The sequence below is a fragment of the Paroedura picta genome, chromosome 2 (genome assembly GCF_049243985.1).
Source record: "Paroedura picta isolate Pp20150507F chromosome 2, Ppicta_v3.0, whole genome shotgun sequence".
Taxonomy (NCBI): Eukaryota; Metazoa; Chordata; class Lepidosauria; order Squamata; family Gekkonidae; genus Paroedura; species Paroedura picta.
The window spans coordinates 149,517,164-149,543,168 of record NC_135370.1 but is presented as its reverse complement, the minus strand read 5'-3'; the positions used below and the strand labels follow the sequence as shown (position 1 = coordinate 149,543,168).

The window sequence follows — 26,005 nt, the reverse complement described above, 5'->3', positions numbered from 1 at the left end:
TGACAATAAGATTTGAAGGTCCTCTGAATGGCCAGCTTTCATTAAGGAAAAAAGAAAGTCTCTAGCTCTTTCTCTTGCAGAGCTATAAGGGAAAAGATATATGACTATGAACTAAAAGGATAGATTTTTTAATGAAAGCTGGGAATTCAGATAACCAGATCAGCCTATTGTTACATTTTCTATCAGTATTTTAATATTTTAGTGCATTTTTTAAAGAAGAGGGTGGTATAATGCCATCAACGACAACACTAATGACAGCACATGCTCCCTTGAAAATCTTCATTATTGAAGGCATGTGCTGAAGGAAATTAACTGACTCCACAATGGTGAAAATACAGAGAGAGGGCAGATGTGAAGAAGTACCTTACTCAAACCTGTTATAGCACCTGTGGATCAACTGCCAAGAAAATCAGGCAAATGTTGACAAGGCAGAAAATCCCTATGAGAATTTTACACCAGTGGTTAGCTCTTTAAAGCTGTGCTTTTATATGAGTTTGTATATAGAGATGGCAGCCCACAAACAAAGCAAATAATTTTTTTGAAAACTTGCCAAGAAAAGGAAATTGCCACATTACCACAGCTCCACTGGAAAGGTGGGCAGATAGACTTATTGTCCTATTCCTGCTCTGGTCATCCAGCCAAGGAAGGCAGGCAAGATAGAGGATGTTAGTGGATACTGCCCAAGCTGGCACAAGACTCACTGCACAGCCTGCTTCCAGCTATCCATGCATGTTTTGGTCTGTCCGGTCAGTTGAATTGGAATACACACCTGGACTTGTGTGTTTTTGTTGCTATGCTCTCTGCTCCCAGCCAGATGAGTGGGGGAGGGGAGAACAAGCTCTGCAGCTGGCTCCTGGAGCCCCGTGAAAGCTCGAAATGCCTCTAAGGCAGCCAGCTCTAATGCGGTCCTTTCTACATCCCCAAACAGGGGGGGGGGGGGAAGCTACTTCCTGCCTAGAAACATTCTCCAGCAGGAAAAGGCTTTCCTTAAAGAAGAAAAAGGAACCCCAAACAAGCAAAAAGGTACAAGAACCAGAAAGAACAAACTTGAAGGAGGCTCCTAAGAGACCTTGCTTCCTAGGGGCCTGGACTGGGAAGCTAGGGAGTGCTTCCCACTGATGCAGCCCGTCTTCCAGCCAGTGGGAGATGAGCAGGAACTGCTCTCTAGTAAGAGAAATGAGTCCCAATAGCAGCTGAGTATTTGTTCTGCTCCAATGTTCTTTTGGGCATTTTCTTTGGGGTAGGTTATACCCAGCACAAGTCAGATAATTTATTTTTGTCAAAGGGCATTAGTCTGGGAAGAGCAGTATTAAAAACAGAAGAGCAAACATCTGAATTAGCTACCTTTTCAGATTCCTGGTGCTATTTTATTTCAACAAACTGCTTATATTTATGCTCGTTCATCTAAATCCTCTGAATCTGCTCCCATGACCTCTTTCTATCCTGTACATTCTGTTCTTTTGTAAATTAGGAAGACGAGAAATGCAAAAGAAATACATAAAGATACAAGCCTACTTTATCTGGTTCTTGTTACCTTTTAAAGTGGGAAAATGTTGTGTGAGTGGTGGAATGGGGAAAAACCCCATCCATAGGAGTTTCTCAAGCTACTCAAATAGTTTTTGAATTAGTAATATTCATCTTTAAGACGTCTATAATGTATTCAGCAAATGTTTTCTGTCTCTAGTAATCCTTTTCACCTCCTGAAGGTCAGATGTGGTCTCGTTGAGACTGCAACAATGATACAGTTCAGGCAAGCAATAATGATTCTAGGTTTACTCAAAAGGTCCTTTCCAAGAAGAAATTCTCCCAAAAAATTTAAAGAGATTCACTTGCTATGCTAAGAGAATGATGCTAAGCTAAAATGAAGCAATAGAAAGGAAAAGGAATAGAAAGTGGTTTCCAGAAATTAATTGGGGAAGGGGGTCAGCACCAAGTTCTGAGACTGGAATTCCACAAAATGAAGTTAGTTCTCAGGAATTTAGTTTGTCCTCAGCTACAGAATTCAGAACAGACCAAACAAATCTAGAGGCCAATCTCCTTCTCCAACTTTTTGTTGAGAACCTTTTCAGGGGAGGGAAATTATAGGCAGCTTGTTCTGTTCGTAAAACGTTAGTTCTCTGGTTCTTCTTATATCTTTATAGTATAGTTTGCACAGAGGATTTTAGTAGCATGACAAAGGAAAACTTCAAGTCTGTATAGAACTTTTTTTCCTGCTAATGAGGATTTTGCATTGTGGCAATTTTTTTTTAGAAAGAAATACATTAGGGAATATTAAAAAAACACAGAAATCATTCTAATTTAACAGATGAAGACCTGAGACTGAAGGTAGTGAAGCATTTCCTCACATTTTCTACCATGGATCTAATGGAATTTTTGATGGTACAAAGGGGGTGGGGTGCAAAGAATAGTCAGTAGCTGAGATTGAACAGAAAATTTGGACTTTAAACACCTAACAAATATTTTCCACCTGAACTGAGACTTTCAAGAAATCTCTCCTGCCTGTAGAAAACTTGTTCCTCCCTCACTCCCACTTCCATCCTCTTCAAAAGGCAGACTGCACAGGACAGATCAGAAGCACAGATTGGGAAGAAGTTTGGAGGTAGTCAACCCCTGATATCCCAGACTAACTGAAAACTCTTATTTCCATGTCAGCGAGGGAAAATTACTATAAGATACCACAAATGTTAAGAATAGGTTTGGAATCTATTGCTGGAATCTGAACAGCAACTCAGAAAATATTTCCAGAATGACTACTTGCAGCCTTTGATAATTGGACTAGGTTCTGAAATTGTGAAGAAATCTTTTGCTTTCTTCCCCCTTCTGAACATTTTTGATGTTGAGCTTTTTCCGGTTTTCCCACACTCCTGCCTGTCACAGAGCAGAAACCACAAGAACTCAGCAAAGTGAAGTCTGTCCAAGGAGATGCAATTCCATCTCACGAGAATAAACATCCCCCTTGCCAATAAGTGAGCACAGCACACCGGCATCTTCAAATACACATCTTGCTGCTTGGCAGCGGAGCTCAACGAAAAGACTTGTCACCTGAACTAACAGGCACCACCCGCAGTACGGGGAGAAGACTCCCCCCCCCAAAAGAATCAGCAGTGTAGGCCCATCACAATTGCTTCTTCCATATGTACATATTGAGGTGACCACCTCAGACAGTATGAACAGCAGTTCACCTTAGCTTAAGAGTTCATGGTAGGCAAGAGAAAATACAGTTAGATCAAGTAAAAGTAGCTCCTTCTAATATGCCAACAATGTAAAAATTCCTTGAAAATTCAGTGAATAAGGGAACGATAGCCTTGTGCTAGTGTCCCATCACAACCTGATCCACTGTGACACTGTACTAACTAATCAGGGTGACAGAGCACCTGACAGAAATGCTGATTCTGTGAACTTAGGCGGATTGTAAGTGGGTGGGTGGGCAGAAGGGATTGTGTCTGAGCTTATCTCTTGGAGCCCTTACTTGCATGCCCGGGGAAATGCTGACTGCCACTTTGAGGGCAGAATGTGAATTTCCTCCAGAACAGACCATGGATTCGGGGTGGGGGGGTGGGGCATCATCTGAACATGGAATTGAGGTCACCGTGTATGGGCAGGTAGCTGTGAATTTCTCGCATTGTGCAGACGGTTAGATTAGATGACCCTGGAGCTCCCTTCCAACTCTATGATTCTATGAGATGTGGCAGAGAATTCTTCTCACCAAGAGAGCCATCTTGGTGTAGTGGTTAGGAGTGTGGACTTCTAATCTGGTGAGCCAGGTTTGATTCCCTGCTTTTCCACCACATGCAGCCAGCTGGGTGACCTTGGCCTCACCACAGCGCTGATAAAGCTGTTCTGACCGAGAAGTAATATCAGAGCTCTCTCAGCCCCACCTCCCTCACAGGGTGTCTGTTGTGGGGAGAGGAAAGTGAAGGCGACTGTAAGCCACTTTGAGACTCCTTCGGGTAGAGAAAAGCAGTAAATAAGAACCCTCTCTTCTTCAGTAATATCAGGGCTCTCTCGGCCTCACCTCCCTCACAGGGTGTCTGTTGTGGGGAGAAGAAAAGGAAGGCAACTGTAAGCTGCTTTGAGACTCCTTCGGGTAGAGAAAAGCAACATATAAAAACCAACTCTCCTTCTTCATCATCTTCTTACTTCTTCATAATCTTAGTGTGTATAAGGATTTGAAATAGGATTCCTCAATCTACTTGTGTCAACAAATCCTCAACTTTATCCCCAAGTTTTATACCTTTTACTAATTAAACTTTAATTCAATTACTTTTAATTAATTACTGTTGCATTTTACTCAATCGTTATGCAGTATGCTATATCAAGAGATAAATGCTATAAGTACCCTTACTCTTAAAGGGAGTAAAAAACAGAAAGGAACCAAATTCAGAAGATTAAAATGGTACAGAACCAGGAATATTCATAATCTGGTTTAACAAATACAAATATGGATGACAATCTGAAGAAAACCTTAGAAGGTTCCCGTATTGGGAGAGATAGACTGTCCAGTTAACTCAGACAGAAGCTGGAAGAAATATGAGGAAAAGTCACAAACTAGCAAATGGTCACAGGGCTACCAACTATAGTCTATAAGAATTATTTTTCTGGCTCTTTCTTTGGCTTATTAAATATCATCTATACTCTAGCACAGGATGTCTGAATCACATGTTACTTTTTTAACAAATAAGTCAGCTTTTGCTATGTTAATAATGTTCATCATAATATACAGCAGAGATACAGACATCTTCTTTGCCTCTAAAAGGCACATTTGGAAGCTGACACATTAAGTTGCTTCCCAATATATACTGCGAGGGGGTGCATGTAGATGTTAAATAACATTGGTGAGAGTATTGCCCCCAAGTGAGGGCCTGACACTGGGTGGTCCCCCCTAACACCATCCTCTGTCCCTGACCTTCGAGAAAAGATTGCAGCCACTTAAGGGCTGGGGTCCCCATCTGAATTTTTCAACATCAAACTCCTCCTTGAAGAATGAAAACTTACTTGGAAATCCTCTGGGATGCTACCTTTCTGATCATGGCCTGTCTGTGGCTGGCTGGAGGCTTGGGGACCAAGTTTGAAGACGCACTCTGAGATGGCATAACCTTGTACAGGCTGGGTGCCTTTTGGTTGCTAGAGATGGAACTTGATGTTCTGCAGGCACCAGAAACAGATGTCAGGCCTATCGGACTGATGCTGGATGGCGGAAAGTTGGCAAACATTGCCTGGCAAAAGAAAAAAGGGGGGAGGGATGTTGAATTAATGTATTTGCCCTTTATGACAGTCTGTGTGATTAGAAAGTTTAACCAGACTTCTGTCCCAGAAATGTACCGAGATTGTTTCCTATTGCATCATGCATTACAACATGAAGCAGTGCCTGAATTTAAAGTTTTTTTCTCTCACCCCCATTGATAAATCATAAGAATTCTGAAGTGTGCAAGATTGTTGGTTGGTTTTGTCTCTTTATCTTCCTTAATTGCACACAGACAAAGAGTTCTGACACCCAGTGGGAATAGTCAACACAGCCTCTTCTAACAGCATGACTATCAAAGTCTGAAGAAAGGTCAGGACTGTTTTTCTTGGGGGTAGCAAACATCCAAGAGGCTTTTGTTTTTGTGTTGTGCTGTAATATGTTGGCTGCTCTTCACTCTAGCCAAGATATAATAAAGACGAGGAACCAACATTGACCCAGAGCTTCTGGATTCAGCTTCAAAGGAAAGCTATCCCACTGTGAACCCTCTAAGCATATGCTGGGAAGGCAGGAGAAGCTACTGAGCAAACAAGACTGCCACAAGAGAGGTCAGAGAGTTTGACCACACAGAGAAAGGAAGTAAAGCTGGGAAAAGATTTTGACACAGATCTATTCACCGCTCCCTCCCAAAAAGAAAGATTTCATCTGTCCTGGATCAGGTGCAGTGGGGGTAGGAACATAAGTGAAATTCAGATGCTAAACATCCAGATGTGCACACTATTAATAGCCTGCTCAACACTGTTGCAAAATGCCAGAGGTCTATATTGGCTTTTGAGGAGGAAATCTGTGTGGAATAAATATATTATTATTATTTATTATTTATTTGATTTGTATGACCGCCGCTCTCGGAAACCGGCTCGCGGCGGTTCACAACATTTTGATACAAATACAATATATTAACCATTAAAATTCCCCATTAAAACCCCATTAAAACCCCATTAAAACAATGACTAAGTCACAATGATGGCGATTAAAACTATTCCCGTACAGGCCCACTGGATGAGCAGAAGGGAACGGAGGATAATTGGGCATAGGATGGAACACTCTGGGGAACCAGGTCAGTTTAGTACTGGCCTCCCCCCTCCGGGGAGAGGGGTCCGATCTTAGCCCCGGGCCATCACCCGGCCTTAGACAAACGCCTGGCGGAAGAGCTCCGTTTTGCAGGCTCTGCGGAACTCAGAGAGCTCCGACAGGGCCCGCAGCTCTTCAGGGAGCTCATTCCACCAGGTAGGGGCCAGGACCGAAAAGGCCCTGGCCCTTGTCGAGGCCAGGCGTGCCTCCCGGGGTCCTGGGATCATCAGCAGATTCTTACCCGCAGAGCGAAGTGCCCTGCGGGGGGCATAAGGAGATAGGCGGTCCCTCAAGTATGCAGGACCCAAGCCGCGTATAGTCTTAAAGGTTAGTACCAAAACCTTGAACCTGATCCGGAAACAAACTGGCAACCAGTGCAGCTGCTTCAGCAGAGGCTGAACATGGGACCTCCAAGATGATTTAGTGAGGACCCGTGCAGCTGCATTCTGTACCAGCTGTAACTTCCGGGTTAGAGACAAGGGTAGGCCCGCGTAGAGCGAGTTACAGAAGTCTAATCTAGAAGTAACCGTTGCATGGATCACAGTGGCCAGGTGTTCCGGGGGCAGGTAGGGCGCTAGTAGCCGAGCTTGGCGTAGATGGAGAAACGCCGTCCGGGCTACCTTAGTGACCTGGGCCTCCATGGAAAGTGAGGCATCCAGAATCACTCCCAAATTCCTGGCTTGGGGCACAGATGACAATTGTACCCCGTCCAGGCAGGGAAGACGCGCTTCCTGTTCCTGCTCCCTTCGGCCTAGCCAAAGGACCTCCGTCTTAGAGGGGTTGAGTCTCAGGCGGCTCTTCCTGATCCATCCAGCCACTGCTTCCAAACAACTGGCGAATTTTTCTGGGGGGAGATCTGGCCGGCCATCCATCAAGAGATAGAGCTGGGTATCATCAGCGTACTGGTGACACCCAAGCCCATAACTCCGTACCAGCTGAGCCAGGGGACGCATATAGATGTTAAATAACGTGGGGGAGAGCACCGCTCCCTGTGGCACCCCACATGGGAGTGCAAAGGAGTCGGATAACTCCTCCCCCACAGCGACCCTCTGTGATCTGTTCTCTAGAAAGGAGGATAGCCATTTAAGAGCCGCCCTTCCAATCCCAGTATCAGCGAGGCGGTGAACCAAGAGCTCGTGGTCAACCACATCAAATGCGGCTGACAGGTCTAATAGCACGAGAATGGCCGACCCGCCCCGGTCCAACATTATTAAATTGGGAAATCAGAGCCCTAGTTGGCAACTAAGATAAGTAATACACTGGATTTAACGCAGCTAGTCTTCTTTCTCATGTTAAATACCCACGCAACAAAAGTTTCTGATCTATTGCTAATAAATATGCATGTCATGGTATAACAAAGTTTCATACATAAAACTGCAAATTAAGGTTTTGCAGAAAGTCAGCTATTATTGAATGAAACTATTCTGAGTAAGCCTGAATTGTTCAAATGAGTAGCCGTGTTGGTCTGAAGTAGCACAATAAAATCAGAGTCCAGTAGCACCTTTAAGACTAACAAAGATTTATTCAAGGTGCGAGCTTTCGAGTGCAAGCACTCTTCGTCAGACTTGCACTCGAAAGCTCACGCCTTCAATAAATCTTTGTGGGTCTTAAAGATGCTACTGGATCTGATTTTATTGAGCATGAATTGTGTGATCTTTAAAGTAAACCTTTCCAGTAAAGATCAAGTTGCTATAGGATCGGGATGTTATTGCTTTATGTTATTTCTCATGTGAAATGATTTGGGAAACATTCTAACGAGATAGATTCATGCAACTGATACAGTCTATTCAGATGGAATAGGAACTTACATTCGCACAAGAGTCTACCCAGTGGCCAAAAGAACAATTTATTAGTAAATAATTCTGAACAATTATCAGAAGCAGATTATTTATTAATTACAATAATTTGAATTGATATTATTTCTTTTATACCAGATTCTAGGTGGCTAGAACTAACAAGTATGCAGATTACACTGTCAATAATGTGGCCTTTGATTTCATCTTCCCTTCTCAGTTCTAGAACTCCTTTAAAGATCCTCTCAGTGTAACAAAGTTAGTCTTGTCACCAGTGTTAAGTTTAACAGAATTCACCGTTCATTGTCTTCTCTTTTAAAGTCATGTCCTCATCCCAACCCTTCTGCTGTTTCTGAAAGCCCATATCCTACGACTGAATCCACTTAGCGTTGTTCAACATGTCTCACGGCAAATACCAGAAGCTTACCTATAACTCCACAAGTTGGTAGAATTTTAGCAAAAACTAATATGAAGCTGTCATTTACATGTAGAGACATTGTTTCCCCCATCATTCTCAACTGCAGCTTTCAACTGAGAACGTCAAACTCCTTTAGAGCTTGGTAAGCCCCCTGCATATGTGATGTACCATCACCTCTCTTTTCATACCATATGATCCAAGAGGCTATCCTCTACAACTCTCAGAGTTGTACAAGCTGCCCAGAAACTAATGTTGGACTTCAAAAAAAATCAGGCCCTTCCATTTTCCCCATGAACTTGTTGCAACTTATCTAGTCCCTCAGAACATGGACCAGTGTTTTTGATCAAGCTCTAGCTCTCGCTTTTAACAGTGTCAAGCAAGTGCTAATTTTAAATGAAGATGGCGTCAAGAGGGCTTTCTGCAGATTGAAAGCAGATAAAGCCCATGTTAGGACATCCTCTCATTTTTATTTCCAGCAGCAGCAGCAACTTTGGCAATTATTTACACAAACAGCAACTAAGCTACTACGGATAGAAAGCAATATATGAGGAAGGGCACCCCTGCAAGAATGAGGAGTATTTTTATTTATTCATTTATGTTAGTATTTCATATGCCCAGGTTCTGACAAATGGACAAACAGGCTAATTTAAACCATACCTCCCAGCAGAAAGCGATTCCTCTCAACATTGACACTTCTGGACTAGAATGAGCCGTCTCCCTTTCTGTAAGAATCAGCACACCATCAGGGGCCCACCTCCCTGTCGAGTCTCACCCCTGGAATTCCAGAACAGAGGCAATACCAAGGAGGAGCAGTTTTTGCCTGCATTTTATACAATGGCAATGCTGTTACTTGCTCACATGCTGCCGGTGGACAAACAAACAAACCCAAACCACAATTTACATGGAGAACAGGAAGGAACAGCTCATAGTCCAGGGCTTCAAGGCACCTTTCGACATAATGAAATACCAGGGATATTCCCATGAAAGCAACAGCATCTGAGCAGCTGGGGAGGGGGGGGGGAGAGATGAATGCCCCACCAGGGCACTTCCCACTTAATATTTGAACAGGAACACCACCCTCTGCACAATCTCAAGCCAAAGGCATGCCTGTGCTTCGACTTCTATGCTGCCAAAAAAAAGGTCAAATTCTCTGGTATTTGTGCATCTCAAACAACTTTGCCAGGGTAAGCCAATATAAGCTTGGGCAACTAAAATATACAGAGGGGATAAAAACTGTTTAGTAATATTACTGACTCTGTGGGAGAGTCAGAAATAGAAACTTTTTTGCCACAATAAACAGAATCAAATGGAGGATGAGGGCTGCAGGGTTTTTGAGCAAGCGGCTTATGACAGCAACCCTCTCAAGGAAGGGCTCTGACTGTCCTGGGAATAGGGAGATATGGTGGCCTGGATGGATCACCCTGATGGGCCAACTTCATAACTTAAGGTAGTCCTAGACAGAATGATGTTCCTAGAAGACTGGGTGGCATTTAAGGTCCCTGGACTTCAGTATATCCAGGGGCCCAGTGAGTGGTCTGGAAGTACCTGGGAGCAAGGTAAGCAGATGTGAAACTGATCCATAAGGGAGGTCAGAGACCACAGGGCAACTTAAAGTACAATAAATTATGCTTATGCTTTAAGATATGAATTTTAAAAGCCCTTCAAACTGGTGTGCCAGTTGTGTTCTCTCCTGAACAGCACTGAGGTCAGTTTTGTCTGCTGTGATGGGCAGCAACTCTCAGCCACAGGGTCTCAGGCACAGATCTTTCATATTACCTGGTACTTGACCTTTTTAACCGGGGATGCCAGGAGTGAAATCTGGATCCTTCTGTATGTCAAGCGGAATACTCTACCATTGAGTTATAGTCCCTTGACAAAACATCCATTTTTCAGGAAGGCCTCTGAATCTTTCTGTGTATTTTATTTTGTACTACTGAGCAAGAGGCCTATGACGTCACCCGCTACATTTTATTTTGTAGCTATTATAGATTTATTTGAGCATGACTTTGAAAAGGAAAGATTTACGTTGCTAACCTTTTAGAATTCCCAGGAAAGAGACCTTGGAAAGAAATAATGGAAAGCTTGCTGAAAAATGTCAGTTCACTTTATTGCAGTAATGGAAAGGGCCAATTTAATGTTAGGAAACGAACAGCAAGCATCATAATGCCATTATCGAAAAAAAGGTCTTAAACCATGTATAGAATCTGTGCGATTTCAGAAACTGGATAAAGTTCAAAAAGAGATAATTTACTACAGTTGACTAACAAACGATGCAGTGCTGGCCATCAGCTTACATAACTTTTAAAGAATTATTTAATGGAACATCAATCTTTCATCTGTGATACTAAACATGACAGCTAAGTAGAATCCCCATGTTCAAACTTTTGATGATTAGACAGAGAAATCTTTGAACAGCCCTTGTTATTATGTCTTGCTTGTCTATTGGTATCTGGTTGACCATTACTGAAGTAAATGGGTTGGACTAGAAGGATTACTTGCCTTATATTGAATCACACCACTGGTCCATCAAGGAAAGCACTGTCTACTCATACTGGTAGTGGCTCTCAAGGGACCCACGTAGAGATCATTCACATCACCTTCTATAGGGTCCATTTAACTGGAAATGCCAGGGACTGAACCTAGAACCTTCTTCTAGTGTGATGCGGTAGTTAAGACCTGCAGACTCTAAAGAACCGGGTTTGCCTCCACACTTCTCCAAAAGGAGACTGCTGGGTGAACCAGGGCCACTCAATTCTCTCAGAACTGTTTCAGCCCATCTACCTCACAAGGTGCCTGGTGTAGGGAGAGGCAGGGAATGTGATTTGAGGCTCCTTAAGGCAGAGAAAGTGGAGTATAAAAACCTACTCTTCTTCTGCATTCAAAACAGAGGTTCGTCCAGTGGTCTACAGCAGTGGTCCCCAACCTTTTTATCACCGGGGACCATTCAACGCTTGACAATTTTACTGAGGCCCGGTGGGGGGGGGATAGTTTACTCCTCTACTCTCAACCACTACCCTAACGCTCTCTGATCGCTATGGTAATGTTTAAACATCCCTTCAAAATAAGATACAGACAAGCCACAACAACAATGAACATAAGGAACATTTTATTTTCATGGAAATTTTAACTCATGACAATGACAAATCAATGGGAACCCTGAGCTTGTTTCTCTACAACGAGATAGTCCCATCTGGGAGTGATGGGAGACAATGACACCCGAAGTGTGTTGTAAAGGGCTGGGGGGGGGAGGCGTCCTTTGCAGCCCACCTCCAATTAGTCGACGGACCACATGTGGTCTGCGGCCCACAGGTTGGGGATCGCTAGTCTACAGTTCCTCCACAAACACTATCCTTGGAGTTGTACTTTAGTATATGCATCGGCTTATTTTCATGCGATATCCCACTGAAACTGTATTTTAGTTTCCTGTCTGCAACTTGATACTCCTCTTCTACATCTTCTAGCAAATATACTCTCTTTAAAGAGCTAGTCATCTTTTCATGCTGTCCATTCTTTTTGTCTGGACAACTGCAATGGAAAATCATTCACCCTGGCCAAATTTATTTAAAATCTTTATGCACCCTCTTGCTCAGTTGGTGCAGAGGTTCAGGCTGGGATGTCATCAATATGCAGATGACACTCAGCTCTTCCTCCTGATTGATGGCCACCCTGATTATCCTCCAGAAGCCTTAGCCAGATGCCTGGAAGCAGTGACCAGGTGGCTCAAACAGAGTCATCTGTAAATTAATCCTTCAACGACAGAGATCCTATGGCTGGGAAGGAAGGATCCAAGCAAGGAAGTGTGATTGCCCAACCTGGATGGGGTACAGCTACCAGTGGTTCACTCCACCAGGAACCTGGGCGCGATCCTTGATGGCTCCTTCTCTATGGAGACACAGATCACAAGAGTGGCTGGCATTCTATCACCTGCACCAAGCCAAACTACTAAGGCCCCACTTAGCCCCAGAACACCTGGCCCCAGTGATACACATGACGGTCACCTCTAGGCTGAACTTCTGCAACTTGCTCCATGGAAGCCTACCCTTAACCTTAATCCAGAAACTACAGCTGGTCCAGAATGCAGTGGTCAGGGTCTTCACAGGAACACAATGGAGGTCCCACATTTGGCCAGCTCACCAACATCTGTGCTGGTTACAATTTTAATTCCAGATCAGGCTTAAGATCTTGGTAATCCCCTTTAAAGCTATACACGTTCTTGACCCAGTGTATGTCAGGGACCACCTCACTATCTATAACCCCAAAAGAGCTCTTCTGGGTCCTCAGAATCCCCCTCCCCCCTGAATTGAATCCCAAACCAACCAAACTATGGGACCATAGTTCACAGGTTAACATTGTCATCATTAGTACTGGAACCGTTATATGGAAATGTTACCGGAATTGTTATCATTAGTTATGGAAACCACTGTTACTATTGTGTTCTACTTGATGTTACTGAATTACATTTTACTTATATCTGTGTTCCATGTAAACTGTTCTGAGCCACAAGGGAGGGTGGTATATAAATCCAATAACTAAATAAATATAAGTGAATAGGAGTCACTGAGTCTATACTAGGGCTACTCCTCTGATAGGATGGAAACTGAGAGTGGTGGTGCAACAGCATGTATTCACAACAATCTTCCAGGGGGACAGCAGCCTGACCACCTACCCAAGGCTTCCAGTATTAAAATATGGAATTATATCAAATTATCCCAAAAATTTCTGAGATTTGTAAAGAAGCACATCTACCTGTGTACACATCTACACTTTTGTAAGAAAAAGAATCCTAAAATGGAATGAGAGGTGGACAAAGAAGCAAAAAAAGACCAAAAAGAACTCCAATAAAGGAGTGCTGATATCTGGTGCTTTGGTGCCCCTAACTTTCACATTTTTAAAGAGGAAATGTCTTCCCCAGCACTCAACTGGAAATCTCCACCCCTTAGAAAAAGTCCAAAATAAATTTGGCTGGTTATTGTTGGCAGCTCCTCTTTGGCTATGACTAGGTTTGAGCTATCACTGCTCCAAATTATGGTTCTGGCCAATAAGGCAGCCATTAATTATTGGTTAAAAATGATGTTTTGTGAATTCTCAGGGTTTTAATTCTGACATATGGACAGATGAAATCTAACTCATGGCAATGTCTTATACTGAATTTAGTGGCCAAAATGGGATTCTCCAAATAAAAATTGTTGAGAGCCTTGGCTTCTTTACAACTAAACTTGTAGTAAAACAAAGATTATTCATGTACTCGAGATTAGCGATCCCCAACCTGTGGGTGCGGACCACATGTGGTCTGTCGACTAACTGGAGGTGGGCTGCGAAGGACGCCTTCTACTCCCCCCCCCCCCGGCCCTTTACTTCATCCACGATCCGGCAGGCGCACATGGGACTATCTTGTTGCAGAGAAACAAGCTCAGGGTTCCCATTGATTTGTCATTGTCATGAGTTAAAATTTCCATGAAAATAAAATGTTCCTTATGTTCATTGTTGTGGCATGTCTGTATCTTATTTTGAAGGGATGTTTAAACATTACCATAGCGACCAGAGTCAGAGAGCATTAGGGCAGTGGGCCTCAGTAAAGCATTGAGTGATCCCCGGTGATAAAAAGGCTGGGGACCACTGCTCAAGATGATATGGCCCTTTAAGGCACCTTGAGAATAATTCCTTTGTATAAGTACTTCTCTACTCTGCCCTTATCTCTCCCAGCTTATTTCACTGATTTAATAAGCATTGATCCCAGCAAGGCTTTTACTAAGGCACATTTGGATATTTTGCCATTAGCTGTAAAAAGACGAATATAGTTGGATTCCTGATACTGATACTGTGATTATAGGAAGACTGAGGAGCTGATTCATGTGACACTCCAGTGTTCTAGATATGCTCCAGAACATAAACGACTCCTTGAGTCCATTTTATCTCAATTTTATGGAATGCCAGATGAAGCTAAACTAATATCAGAGTTAGCAGACAAACTGACTACTTTTATATGATAAGGTTTATCACATTTGTTATGATGGAAAATAACTGGTCCAAAACACAGTTACTTATTAGACTAATGGTAACCACTTTGGGATGTTTAGTACTTCATACGTGATATTTATATTCAGTATTTGTAATTATTCAATAGCAGATTGATAATTGTTTTTTTTTTAATTCTGCAGTGTGCTATTAGCTAGGTTTTATTTTAATCTTCGTGAATTTTATTTATGATTCAGGCGTGTATGCAATTTCAGTTCTCATTTATGGTGTTGGAACTCTATGGGTTGTTGTGGTTTTTGACCTACTGCAATAAAACATTTGATAATATCCCCTTCTGAGGATGAGGACTATGACTGCCTTGTCTCAATAATATCATCAGAACTCCATAAAAGAACGACAAGAACCCTTATTTCATACTTATCTTCTAGGCGCCACAGAAAATTCAAATGACAAAAAAAAAACCCTGAGAGTCAGTGATCTACTGGGGAGAGAAGCAAGGAGGTAAAGAAATAAGTGAAAAGCAGTGAGGCAGAAAGAGAGAGACAGACTGGAAGGAAGAATCGAACCAGAAGTTCTCAAACTATGAGCCACAGAAGTCAGCTCTCATTACTCCTTCTCAGCTGTTACACTAAAAATACATTAAATACATTCCTGGCATGATTTTTCGATGTGGATGCCTAAAGTCATTTCCAAAATAAGTTGTGGCACAGTGAACAGACAGGCACAAGGACCCTGAATATGGCAGATGAGAAACATCAAAGGAACAGTCAGAAAAAGGAGCAGGGGGTGGACAGCGTGGTTAAGCAAGCACTAAGTGTTAGCATACATGCAGCCCTCACTAAAAGGTATTATGGAATATTATTCAAGCAGTAGTAGCAGCTGTTAATAGATAAAGCCAGATAGATACAGAATTTCTCATATTTTCTAATCAATCAGTGTCAACAACCCTTTCTAGGGCCTCAATCCAAGCAGAAAATGTTACAAGAAATGTGATCTTCTGTTTTAGTGGACTTTTCTGTAGGGCAGTGTTTCTATTTTGTTTGTTATTGAAACATGATTTGAGAAGTCAATATTTGTGGGTACAGCAATGGGTACAAACAGGCACGTTAGAGGGTCAGGAATATTATCTTGACCTGAGATTCATAAAAGGAGCTACTATGATAGACATTTCTTTGTGAACAATTAAGTGACGTGACCAAGGTTGTATTCAAACATCATAAGGAACCAAGACTAAGGACAAATGTGCATAAACCCAGCTTGTTGCAAACTTGTATATGCGCTTCTCTCAGCTCTCCTCTCTCCCTTCTAACGTGAAATTGTGGTAAAATGCTATCCCGCCCTGGTAACCTATGAAGGATATTAAATATTGGTAGACTTGTGATAAATATCCTGAAAGTTAGCAGAGTGCCTTATTTATTTACTATTTATTTATTTATTACTCGGAATAAAGCCCATTTTAAAGGGGAATAAAATGGGTGCTAGGGCGGGCGGGAGAAGGCTGCGCAGCCCCCCCCCCCACCGGCAGGTCTTCCGGAGGCTTCTCCTGGCCGCTGGAGTGGCCTGGCTGGGGAGGGCCGGTGAGGCTTCTGCCGGCCCTGGGCGCTCCTTCGCTGCGGCGAAGGAGCGCCCGGGTCCGGCAGAAGCCAGAGAAAGGCGGCGGTGGGCGGGGGAGGCTTCTGCCGAGCCCGGGCGCTCCTTCACTGCCGCGAAGGAGTGCCTGGGTCCGGCAGAAGCCGGAAAATGGCGGCAGTGGGAAAGGAGCAGGGACGCCGCGTCATCCCTGCTCCTTTCCCTAGTGGGAGGAGGGCGGCTGGAGGACTCACCGGGCAGGCAGTGTCTTCTGTCTGTCTGGTGACTCCCCAGCCAGGGCAAGCGAGGCTCGGGCAAGCGGCCAATGGGGAGCCGCGCGATGGACACTCGGGGGGCCCAATCAGGAGCCACTTTGGGGCTCCTGATTGGGCCCCCCGAGTTTTTATCCCGGACAGGGCCCACCCTAACTCCTCCCCGCATGCCCTTACTCCGGAGCGGGGGGAGGGGTTTAAAGATATTTATATACCGCCCTCCCCGACGGCTCAAGGCAGCTTACAGAAAACAGGAAAAGATGCAGATAACATAGCCTTAGTATGGCTAGTAAGTGTAGCGGGCCGAATGCATGTGGTGAGAAAAACAAAGCAAAGCAAGGTCACAAAGGTGGTACATAATTAATATAGTAACTATTTATTAGAGAACTTAATTCTACATACTCAGAGGTAAAGACAAAGTTCCTATTCTAATCTAAACACCTGGATGGAGAGAGATGCTTGGGGCATCTTTCCACCTTCATGTTGCAGACTTGAGGAATGGAGGAGAAGAGAAGGAAGGACTCATGAAACAGGACATCTAGGGCAGCGGTCCTCAACCCTTTTTGGCCTGGGGACCAGGGAGGGGAGAGGAGGGACCGGGGGAGAGAGGGAGGCACAGGTGCTGGCGCCCACAAACCAGCAGGCAAGCCTCCCTCCAGTGGGCGGGCGAGCGAATGAGCAAGCGGCGAGCCGGGGAGAGGCGCCAGCACCTCCCCCCAGCTTGCTTGCCTACCTGCTCACAAACCAGCAGGCGCGCCTCCCTCCAGCGGACAGCGAGTGAGCGAACGGGCGGGTGAGCCGGCGCGCGCAAACGCACAGGCGCCCATCCGCCTGCCCACGCCTCCCCCCCAGCTCACCCACCCACCCGCTCCCCGCGCTTCCCCCTCGCCACGGCCCAGTGGTTGGGGACCACCGCTCAAGGGGACTGGTCAATGAGATCACAATGTGAGAGGTCAGTATCCCTATTTATCTCAAGTGGGTACCCATGTTGGCCTGAAGTAGCCCAAAATAACAGAGTCCAATAGCCCTTTTAACAACAACAAAGATTTATTCAAGGCTTGAGCTTTCAAGTTACTTTCCTCAGATTAAATTATGATGGTTGTTCATTTAGTCTGAGGAAGAGTGCTTGCACTTGAAAGCTCATGCCTTGAATAAAACTTTGTTGGTCTTAAAGGTGCTACTGGAGTGTATTTTTGTTGTCCTATCTATCTCACTAACTGTATGGTGAAGAGAGTTCTTGTTTGAGTCTCAAGCTAGGAGACATCGCACAACCTGTAACATACATATGCAGTTATACTGGTCAACTGCAGTTAGCGTCCCGCCTCTCCAGATTAAACAGAATTCTAAACCTGAATTAAGCCTTGGTTTAGAATTCCAGTTAATGGAAGGAAAAACAAATTCAGTTTATCTGCATGCCTACTAGTGTCACAAATAATTTGAGCTGATGTTTGTGAGAGAAAGAAAGGAGGGAGGTAAATGAACAATCCCACCAACAAGCCAGGATCATGAATCTTCTTCTTTAACCCAAGTTATGCTGGGCCAACTAAAGCATGGCTGCCATGAGGATGCTGCCGTGTTTACTGTGGCCCATTAACCTGAGTGCAGCCCATGAGGAATGGAGCACTGAATTCAGTCACAATCCATGCAAATGAGGGGGTGTATAGCATTTGTTAGCAAAATAATTTACAAACTTGATGTCCATCCCCCCCAAGATGATTACCACCATTTGTTTTAATGCTCCGTGTCAGCATGTCAGCATGTAGAGCCTTTACTTGCCATAGAGGACAAAAACGGCACTAACTGTGTTGTGTTTAATTCTGGAAAAAAATTGTCCCTTAATTTAATCCACAGTGCACGCAGGGAGAGCCTTTGCATTAAGCAGCCCTCTCTGTTCACTAATGGAAACTTCAGTACTGCCTGAGCCTGCGGCATGGCAAGGATCTCTCTGTAACGACAACCCTGAATGGCTTGGCTCAGAGGGGGTGGGGGGAGGGAGTGCGGGGGATGCAAGGGAAGGTTTAACAAAGAATCACTTTAACAGAAACTCCTGAGTAATGGCTTTGCCCTAAGCCAAGAACAACATCATCTCAATGTCGGCAATTAGAAGAGGGCTCAGCCAGGCAGCTCTACCCCCCTCCCACAGGCAAAGCTTTGCTCACAGGGCTGCCCTGATCTTAGTGTGCTCATCGCAGCACGGCCTTCTGCATGGAGATTAAAAATCTGTCTGCTCTTTTGGCTTGGCCAGAAGAGAAAGGAGGACAGCGTGCCGTGCAGAAAGGGCCCACATAAACAAGCAAGGGAAGCTGAGCTGCGAGTGACCTTTTCTATATGTTTCCTTTCCAAAATGAGAGAGAGGGAACTGGGCCATGAGTTATTCTTATGCTTTCATTTGCATCTGATGCTTAATGTCACATTCTACAATTTTAGAACTCAGGCCTTAGGGGTTTTGTTTGTTTTTTTAGTTTCTTTCATTTTTAAAAGAAAAACACGCATAACCAAAATAAAGAGGTCCAAGGCTGCTAATAAAAGGGAAACAGATACAAAACAGGTAACAAGAGAACATCCATTATTTTAGTACAGAAACGTATGAGCTTTTGAACCCATAAGACCAAGTCAAACCCCTGTGAAGTGCTTCTGAACCAGATTAACTGCAAAGGCAACTTTTCGTGACTGCCTTTCCCTAGTACAACTGCCTTTAGGAGGGAAAAGCAGGAAAAGCAATCTCTGCGCTATAGTCTGCAGGATCCAATTTCATTATATAAACTAGTTACAGGATGGTTAGAAATATGCAGGGCTGTAATTATGACACAATCAAAAGAAAATCCTGGTGAGTCTGAGTGTCCCCCCCCCCCCCCATTACATCATGAACCTCTTCTGATAGACTTTTTTCACTAACAATTCAGAGGAGGATTTGGAAATCAGACTGACGTTTTGATCAGAAAAGCTCAGACTGCCACACTGCCTTCTCCCTAGCTTGTTTGCTTTTTTTCTGAAAACTGGCAGCTCTGGTCCAGCCTCCTCCATTCCTTCAGATCCTCAATATGTTGCATTAAGGAAAGAGCTACCTTTTTTGCAAGTTTATGTGAATTGTGTAATAGAATAGTGGTTGTGGTTGTTTTCAGAGTCAGGGCTTTTTGCATATGTGTTTTTATTTTTCAAGAGCATTTGGCTATATGTTTCATGCAGGTCTCCTGGCCCATGCAGGGAATCCAACAATGCTTCTCCTAATGCACCCCCATTCATCTTAATCACCTGGTGCCGGGCTCGGCTCTGATCCAAGAGCTGTCGAGACTGGAGCTTCTGTTGCTGGAGCTGTTGCAGGGCAAAATGGAGCTGATAGCTGCCAGCAGTTGGTTGGAGTTTGGGATGCAGTGGTTGGCTTCCTATAAACTTGCTGCTCTCTGCATCCCTTTCCCAGGCAAGGTTGTCCGTCTCCAGAGTCCTGCAGTGAGAAAGATCAACTGCTATGTAAGGAGCCTAAATATAAAGAGTATTTCCTCAGGACTCCCTTGCTGCTGCTCAAGAGGTTTCACAAGCTCTGGCCAGCAAAGGGTCTTGCAATAAGACCAGCTGCACCCCTTGTGTTATATGCCCACTGCCAGCAAGGTGAAAGTGTTTTAAGTTTCAGCCATATTGAGATTTACAAAAACAGAAGGAATTTATGTTTGATACCGTCTTCCTCCTAATGCTAGCACAGCCCAATACACGTGAAACACCCCCACAGCTCCAGGTCAAATAGAGCAAGGAGTATCCTAGATGGAGGGACAACAGCCTTCCCACAACAGGTTTTACTTTGTCTTGTATTTTTATGTGTGGAGGTGTATATAAAACCAATCTATTACAAATAAACTTGCTGTAAAAGATTGAAATATTATAACTTAACATACAATATATACCACCGCCTGATTCAGGATAACTTATTCAGTTAACAACCCAACTGATAAAAATCTTGAGCATGTTGTAAAGCAGTGATAGTTACCAAAACATAGGATTTCTGGACATTCCCCAACCTCTATTCATTTGTTTTTATTCCAAAACCTGACAAAAGCCCAATGAGTTATTGTTAGTGCATTAAGCACTATAGTTTGGAGTTTGTTCAGTTTCAGTGCTCCCAAATTTACAAGAAAGGTTTCAGAAGACTCAGAGAGCTTTTGAGATACAAATAGGTCTGTGCCCTAAAACAGTGCCAGGAAAGGTAGGAAAAGAAGAATTGCATCAACAAGATAGCTCCCAGGCGTCCTCTCTGTTCCCATCTCAAGTGGGCCCCTTGGTACATCAAGGAGCTCCGCAAGAAGAAACAAGAACTGAGATGACTAGAGTGAGTCTGGAGGAAGAATCATGGCGAGGTGGCAAGAACATCTGACAGAATGCAGTTAAGAACCTATGAGATGGCAGTGAAATTGGTAAAATGCAAGTTCTACTTGCCTGAAATCACATCTGCTAACTCATGCCCGGCACAATTATTTAGGGTAGTTCAATCCCTTACAGCCCTGGAGGAAGGGCACCAAAATAATAACCAATTGGACATCAGCTGAGAGGCCTTTGTGAGTCACTTTGCAGATAAAATCTCGTCACTCTGCCATGACCTTCCTCCTACTTTAGACACAGAATGTGAACTAGTAGAGGCCCCTTGGCCATCCTTTGAGAATGCATTGAGTAACTTCAGACGACTCATGGTGACCAAAGTAGACAAGATGCTAAAGACAGTGAAACCAACCACTTGCCCTCTAGACCCATGTCCAGCATGGCTATTAAAAACATCTGTCATAAGAGTACTGGCCCCACTCCGGGAGATACTCAACCTCTCACTTTCAACAGGAGAATTCCCAGAGGAACTAAAAGAGGCAGTGGTTCACCCGCTATTTAAAAAAAACATCTTTGGACCCATGACAAGCTTCCAACTACCACCCCGTTTAGCACTTAGCATTTCTGTGGAAGATGCTTGAAAAGGCTGTCAGAGACCAACTAGCAGCATACTTGGAAGAAATTTCAATCCTAGACCCATCTCAGTCAGGTTTCCAGCCTGTCCATGGGCGGGTTGGCACTGCTTATATTACTAGACCTCTCAGCAGTATTTGACACAGTCGACCATGAAGAAGAAGAAGAGTTGGTTCTTATATGCTGCTTTTCTCTACCCGAAGGAGTGTCAAAGGGGCTTACAGTCACCTTCCCTTTCCTCTCCACACAACAGACACCCTTGTGAGGTGGGTGAGGCTGAGAGAGCCCTGATATCACTGCTCGGTGAGAACAGTATTATCAGTGTCATGGCAAGCCCAAGGTCACCCAGCCGGCTGCATGTGGGGGAGTACAGAATCAAACCCGGCATGCCAGATTAGAAGTCCACACTCCTAACCACTACAGCAAACTGGCTTCTAGCTCACCACCTCGCCAATGCCAGGATCAGAGGGATTGCCCTTCAGTGGCTGATCTCCTTTCTCCTGGGATCACTGGTAGAGGGTAGCACGAGCTCATCATGCAGCCACCAACTGGCTTGCGGAGTCCCTCAGGGAGCAGTTCTCTCTCTAATCTTATTCAATATTTGTATGCGCCCTTTTGCTCAACTGTTGTGGAGGTTTGGACTAGGTTGCCACCAATATGCCAATGACACCCAGTTCTTCTTCCTGATGAATGGCCACCCTGACTCTCCTCCAGAAACATTAGCCAGCTGCCTGAAAACAGTGCAGTCAGTATCGTCTGAAGCTCAACCCTTCAAAGACGGAGGTCCTGTGGCTGGGCAGGAAATGTCCAAGCTAGGAAGCCTGCCTACCCAACCTGGATGGAACATGGCTATCACCTGGGGGTGAATCTTGATTCATCCCTCCCTATGGAGACACAGATAATGGTGGTTGCATGGCTGGCATTTTACCTCCTTCACCAAGCCAAACTACTAGTGCCCTACTTGGCCCCAGAATATCTAGCCACAGTGATGCATGCAAAAGTCAACTCTAGGCTGGACTTCTGCAACTGGCTCTACGCTGGCCTGCCCTTATCCTTGATCCAGAAACTACAACCGGTCCAGAACGCAGCTGCCAGGGTCCTCACAGCAATACCTCAGAGGTCCCACATCCAGCCCATCTCCAGCAACTGTGCTGGCTTCTGGTGGAATTCCAGATCAGGCTTAAGGTTTTGGTTATCACCTTTAAGGCCACGTGCGGTCTGGGCCTAGTGTATCCGAGGGATCGCCTCTCTGCCTACACCCCCTAAAGAGCCTTATGCTCCACCACTTCCAACTTCCTGGTGATTCCTGGCCTCAAGGAAGCCTGTTTGACCACAACCAGGGCCAGAGCTTTCTCTGTCCTCCCCCCCCCCACCTGGTGGAACAAGCTCCCAGAGGAGATCAGGGCCCTGACGGAACTTGAACAGTTTAGCAGGGTCTGCAAAATGGAGCTCCTCCGCCAGGCATTTGGTTGAGGTCAATCAGAACCACCACTTCCAATCGCCCCCCATGTTTAGACGTATTTTCTTTTGGATTAATTTCATCTCATTGGTTCTGGTGCATCCCTCTGGGGCAAGAGAGAACAACTCGGCTCCATCCTCAATATGGCAGCCTTATAAATACTTGAAGATGGAGATCAAATCCCCTCTCAGTTGTCTCCTCTCCAGGCTAAACAGACCAAGCTCCCCCAACCTTTCTTCATACATCTTCAACTGGGGTGCCCAAAACTGAACACAGTACTCCAAGTGAGGCTGAACCAGAGCAGAGTAAAGCAGTACTCGAAGGAGGCTCAAAGTGTGATCTGGACACGATACTCAGTTTGATACAGCCCAAAATCTCATTTGCCTTTTTAGCCACCGAGTCACACTGTTGTCTCATATTCAATGTATGGTCTACTAGGACTCCTAGATCCTTTTTGTACATGTTAAAACGTTAAACATTAAAACAGTTAAAACGTTATTAAAAACGAATGGGGCTCCGTTACATGGGCTCGATTCATCGATCCACCCCCAGTCCTTTTCACAGACAGTATGGCCTTTGAATTGGGTTCTATCTCAGTATGGCCTTTGAATTGGGTTCTATCTCAGTGAAGGGAAACATGGAGATGAATTTTATTGGGTGCTAGTGTGTCTGGCCTCAACTAAAGGCCTGGTGCAAAGCACTGTTTTGCAGGCCCTGCAGAACTTGGGTAGTTCTGTTAAGAGTCTGGGTCTTGACTAGCAAGCTCATTTCACCAGGCTGAGGCCACAGTTGAAGACATGCTGGCCAACATGTTGGTATTAAAAAATCTTAACTTTCTTCTGAGGGCATAATGGGAGAGGCAGTCCCTTAGATATGCAGAACTATATCATGCTCTCTATATCAGCCCTGAGCTGCATAACCCAGGCTAAATCTGTTATCTGTACCTGTTTCTTGTTCCCTGTAAACCGCCCTGAGCCTTCGGGGGAGGGCGGTATATATACAAACAAACAAACAAACAAACAAACAAATAAATAAATAAATCTCATTAGCTCTCAGCAGCTAAGCAGGGTTGACCCTGGCTAGTATTTGGATGGGAGCCACCCAAGAAACACTAGGATCATGACACAGAGGCAGGCAATAGCAAATCACCTCCAAACATCTCTTGCCTGGCTGCCAGACAATCCTAGGAACTCCTGCCTATGCTACAAACATGCCACATGATAAATATATCACAGAGGCAAGGCTCCCTCCTAAAAGGGCTCTGTCAAGCATTCTGGCATGCCCAGATGTAAGTATCCAAACCATTCTGATATATGAGACTGTGAGTGTACACTGAGGGAAGGCAAACAAGATGCACAAGTATAGTCAGACCCATAAGGAAGGTAAGAAAACTTGATTAGCAAATACATACATGCAAGTGGACTGTGACACTCTCTTCAAAAGGAACTGCAGTTGACTAGTCTCATTTATTGGGCATTATAATTCACAAGAGAGGAAAACTCTCTAAAGAAGCAAAGGCCTTTAGAGAAGAGGAAGGCTTTTTAACTGCCCTGCCTTTCAGAGTGGGAGCTCAGCTGTGAAGCGCAATGTGATAGATGCCAGCAGAAGCTTGAGCATTTGCTTTGAAGTTTGAGTTCATGGGCCTTGTTGCAGCGCCGCACTCTCCTCGGCCCAGCACACTTGCTTTGCAAACAACAGGTGACAGACTGACAAGGCCTGGAATGTGAAGTCACTTAAAGCGCATTACTTGACTCAACCACTGCTGGAACTTGCCATAATTAAAACACTTCAGGCCCCCCAGTGCTTAGTCCAAGGCTCATGGGAACTGTAGTTCATGGACACCTGGAGGGCCGCAGTTTGACTACCCCTGGCTTAGTCTGCTGTATGTTCCCAACTTCAGATGCTTCTTGAGCAGGATCCTTTGCACTGTAATCTGCAGACACTTGTTTTTTTGAAAACAGACACATTCATACAGCATTATTACTATTCTTCAGGGCCATAGTTGAAGGCCATGCATACTCAGTCATGAACCACAGAGAGACAGGTCACCAATATGTGCTATATCAATGGGTCATTCATCCACCGAACCTCCAAATCATACCACATAACACAAACAGGGGTTTTACAATACTGCTGCTCAGTACACTCTGTGGCCTTGATACCATCCATTTAAATATCCAAGCATGGTAGGGAAATTTAAGGCTGGCTGCAACATAGCTGGCCCTTCTTGGTGCCAACAGTGAACTCAAGTTTCTCCAGGATCAATTTATTTACTAGATTTATATTTTGAGTTTATTTCCAGTGAGGACCCAAAATTTACATTTTGAGTTTATTTCCAATGGCTGACATGTTTCTCCTTTTCTCTGTTTTACCTCGCAGGCATGTGACATAAGTTAGGCCAAGGATGTGTGAATGGCCCAATGTGCCATGAGACTCGCAAGAATTCTCTTTCAGTCTGGTGATCTAAGCTGGTGACTTAGAACCTCTGATTTAGAACCCAAGCTTCAAGTCAGTTACCTGCCTAGCCCAATCCAGCTATAATTGACCATCTCCTTTGATCCCTGGCATACTACAGCATAACCTGGGTCTGTTCCAAAGTCAGTCCTGCTGCACTGCATGTACCTTACCACTGAGACAGATTTTACTGAGCCTATGTAACCTCAAAATTCTCCTCCCCATTACCCTGATTGAGACTACAATTCATTTTTCTAGTGAGGAGCTTCTATATGCAGCAGCTTCTAGAACTACCTATTATTTAGGAAAACGTAACATTTATGATGGTGGTATCCATGGCTTTTGACACGGCACTTCTTTTTATGTTATGGTTGAGTCCTGCTGCTCATATTCTGAACACTGAGAGCAGTTAAACCTTTGCAGCACATTGTTAGTTCAACATATTACTCCCGCTGTCCCAACAATATCTGAGCACCTTGTATCAACACACTTAGGCCCCTACTGAACTGGATTCCTCTACTCAAATGCATCCTGCCTAAGGAACTAAGAGTGAAGTTTCTCAGTTTTTCAGGGATGAGAGTCATAGCAAGAGGTAGGTTAGCTGTAGACAAAAGGAGAAGGGAAAGAAAAAATATACGGGAAATAGCAGCAGGGTTCATTTCTTGACATGACAGAACATCCATCAATAATGGTTTCACTTCTTAATGGTACCTGGAGTCTCCTGGCTAGACCAACAGAGCACATCAGGTACCATGAAGCAGTGAAGATTGCAATGCAGAATTCTGTTTAGTGTATGGGTTCCCAAAGTGGGCG

The 26,005-nt window shown here is 44.4% G+C and overlaps 1 protein-coding gene across 8 annotated transcripts in view; it reads right to left on the bottom strand.

The window, feature by feature from the left end:
• TTLL5 (tubulin tyrosine ligase like 5) overlaps positions 1 to 26,005 on the bottom strand; it is a 138,984-nt gene that overhangs the window by 14,173 nt on the left and 98,806 nt on the right. For all 8 annotated transcript variants that reach the window (XR_013228535.1, XM_077323273.1, XM_077323274.1 and 5 more), the window contains 2 exons: positions 19,594 to 19,783; positions 4,996 to 5,216 (listed from right to left, as the gene is read on the bottom strand). Coding sequence is in view for 7 of the 8 variants with exons in the window: in XM_077323273.1 (XP_077179388.1) it covers positions 4,996 to 5,216; positions 19,594 to 19,783 (411 nt within the window). In the remaining variant the exon portion in view is untranslated. The remainder of the gene's footprint in view (positions 1 to 4,995; positions 5,217 to 19,593; positions 19,784 to 26,005) is intronic.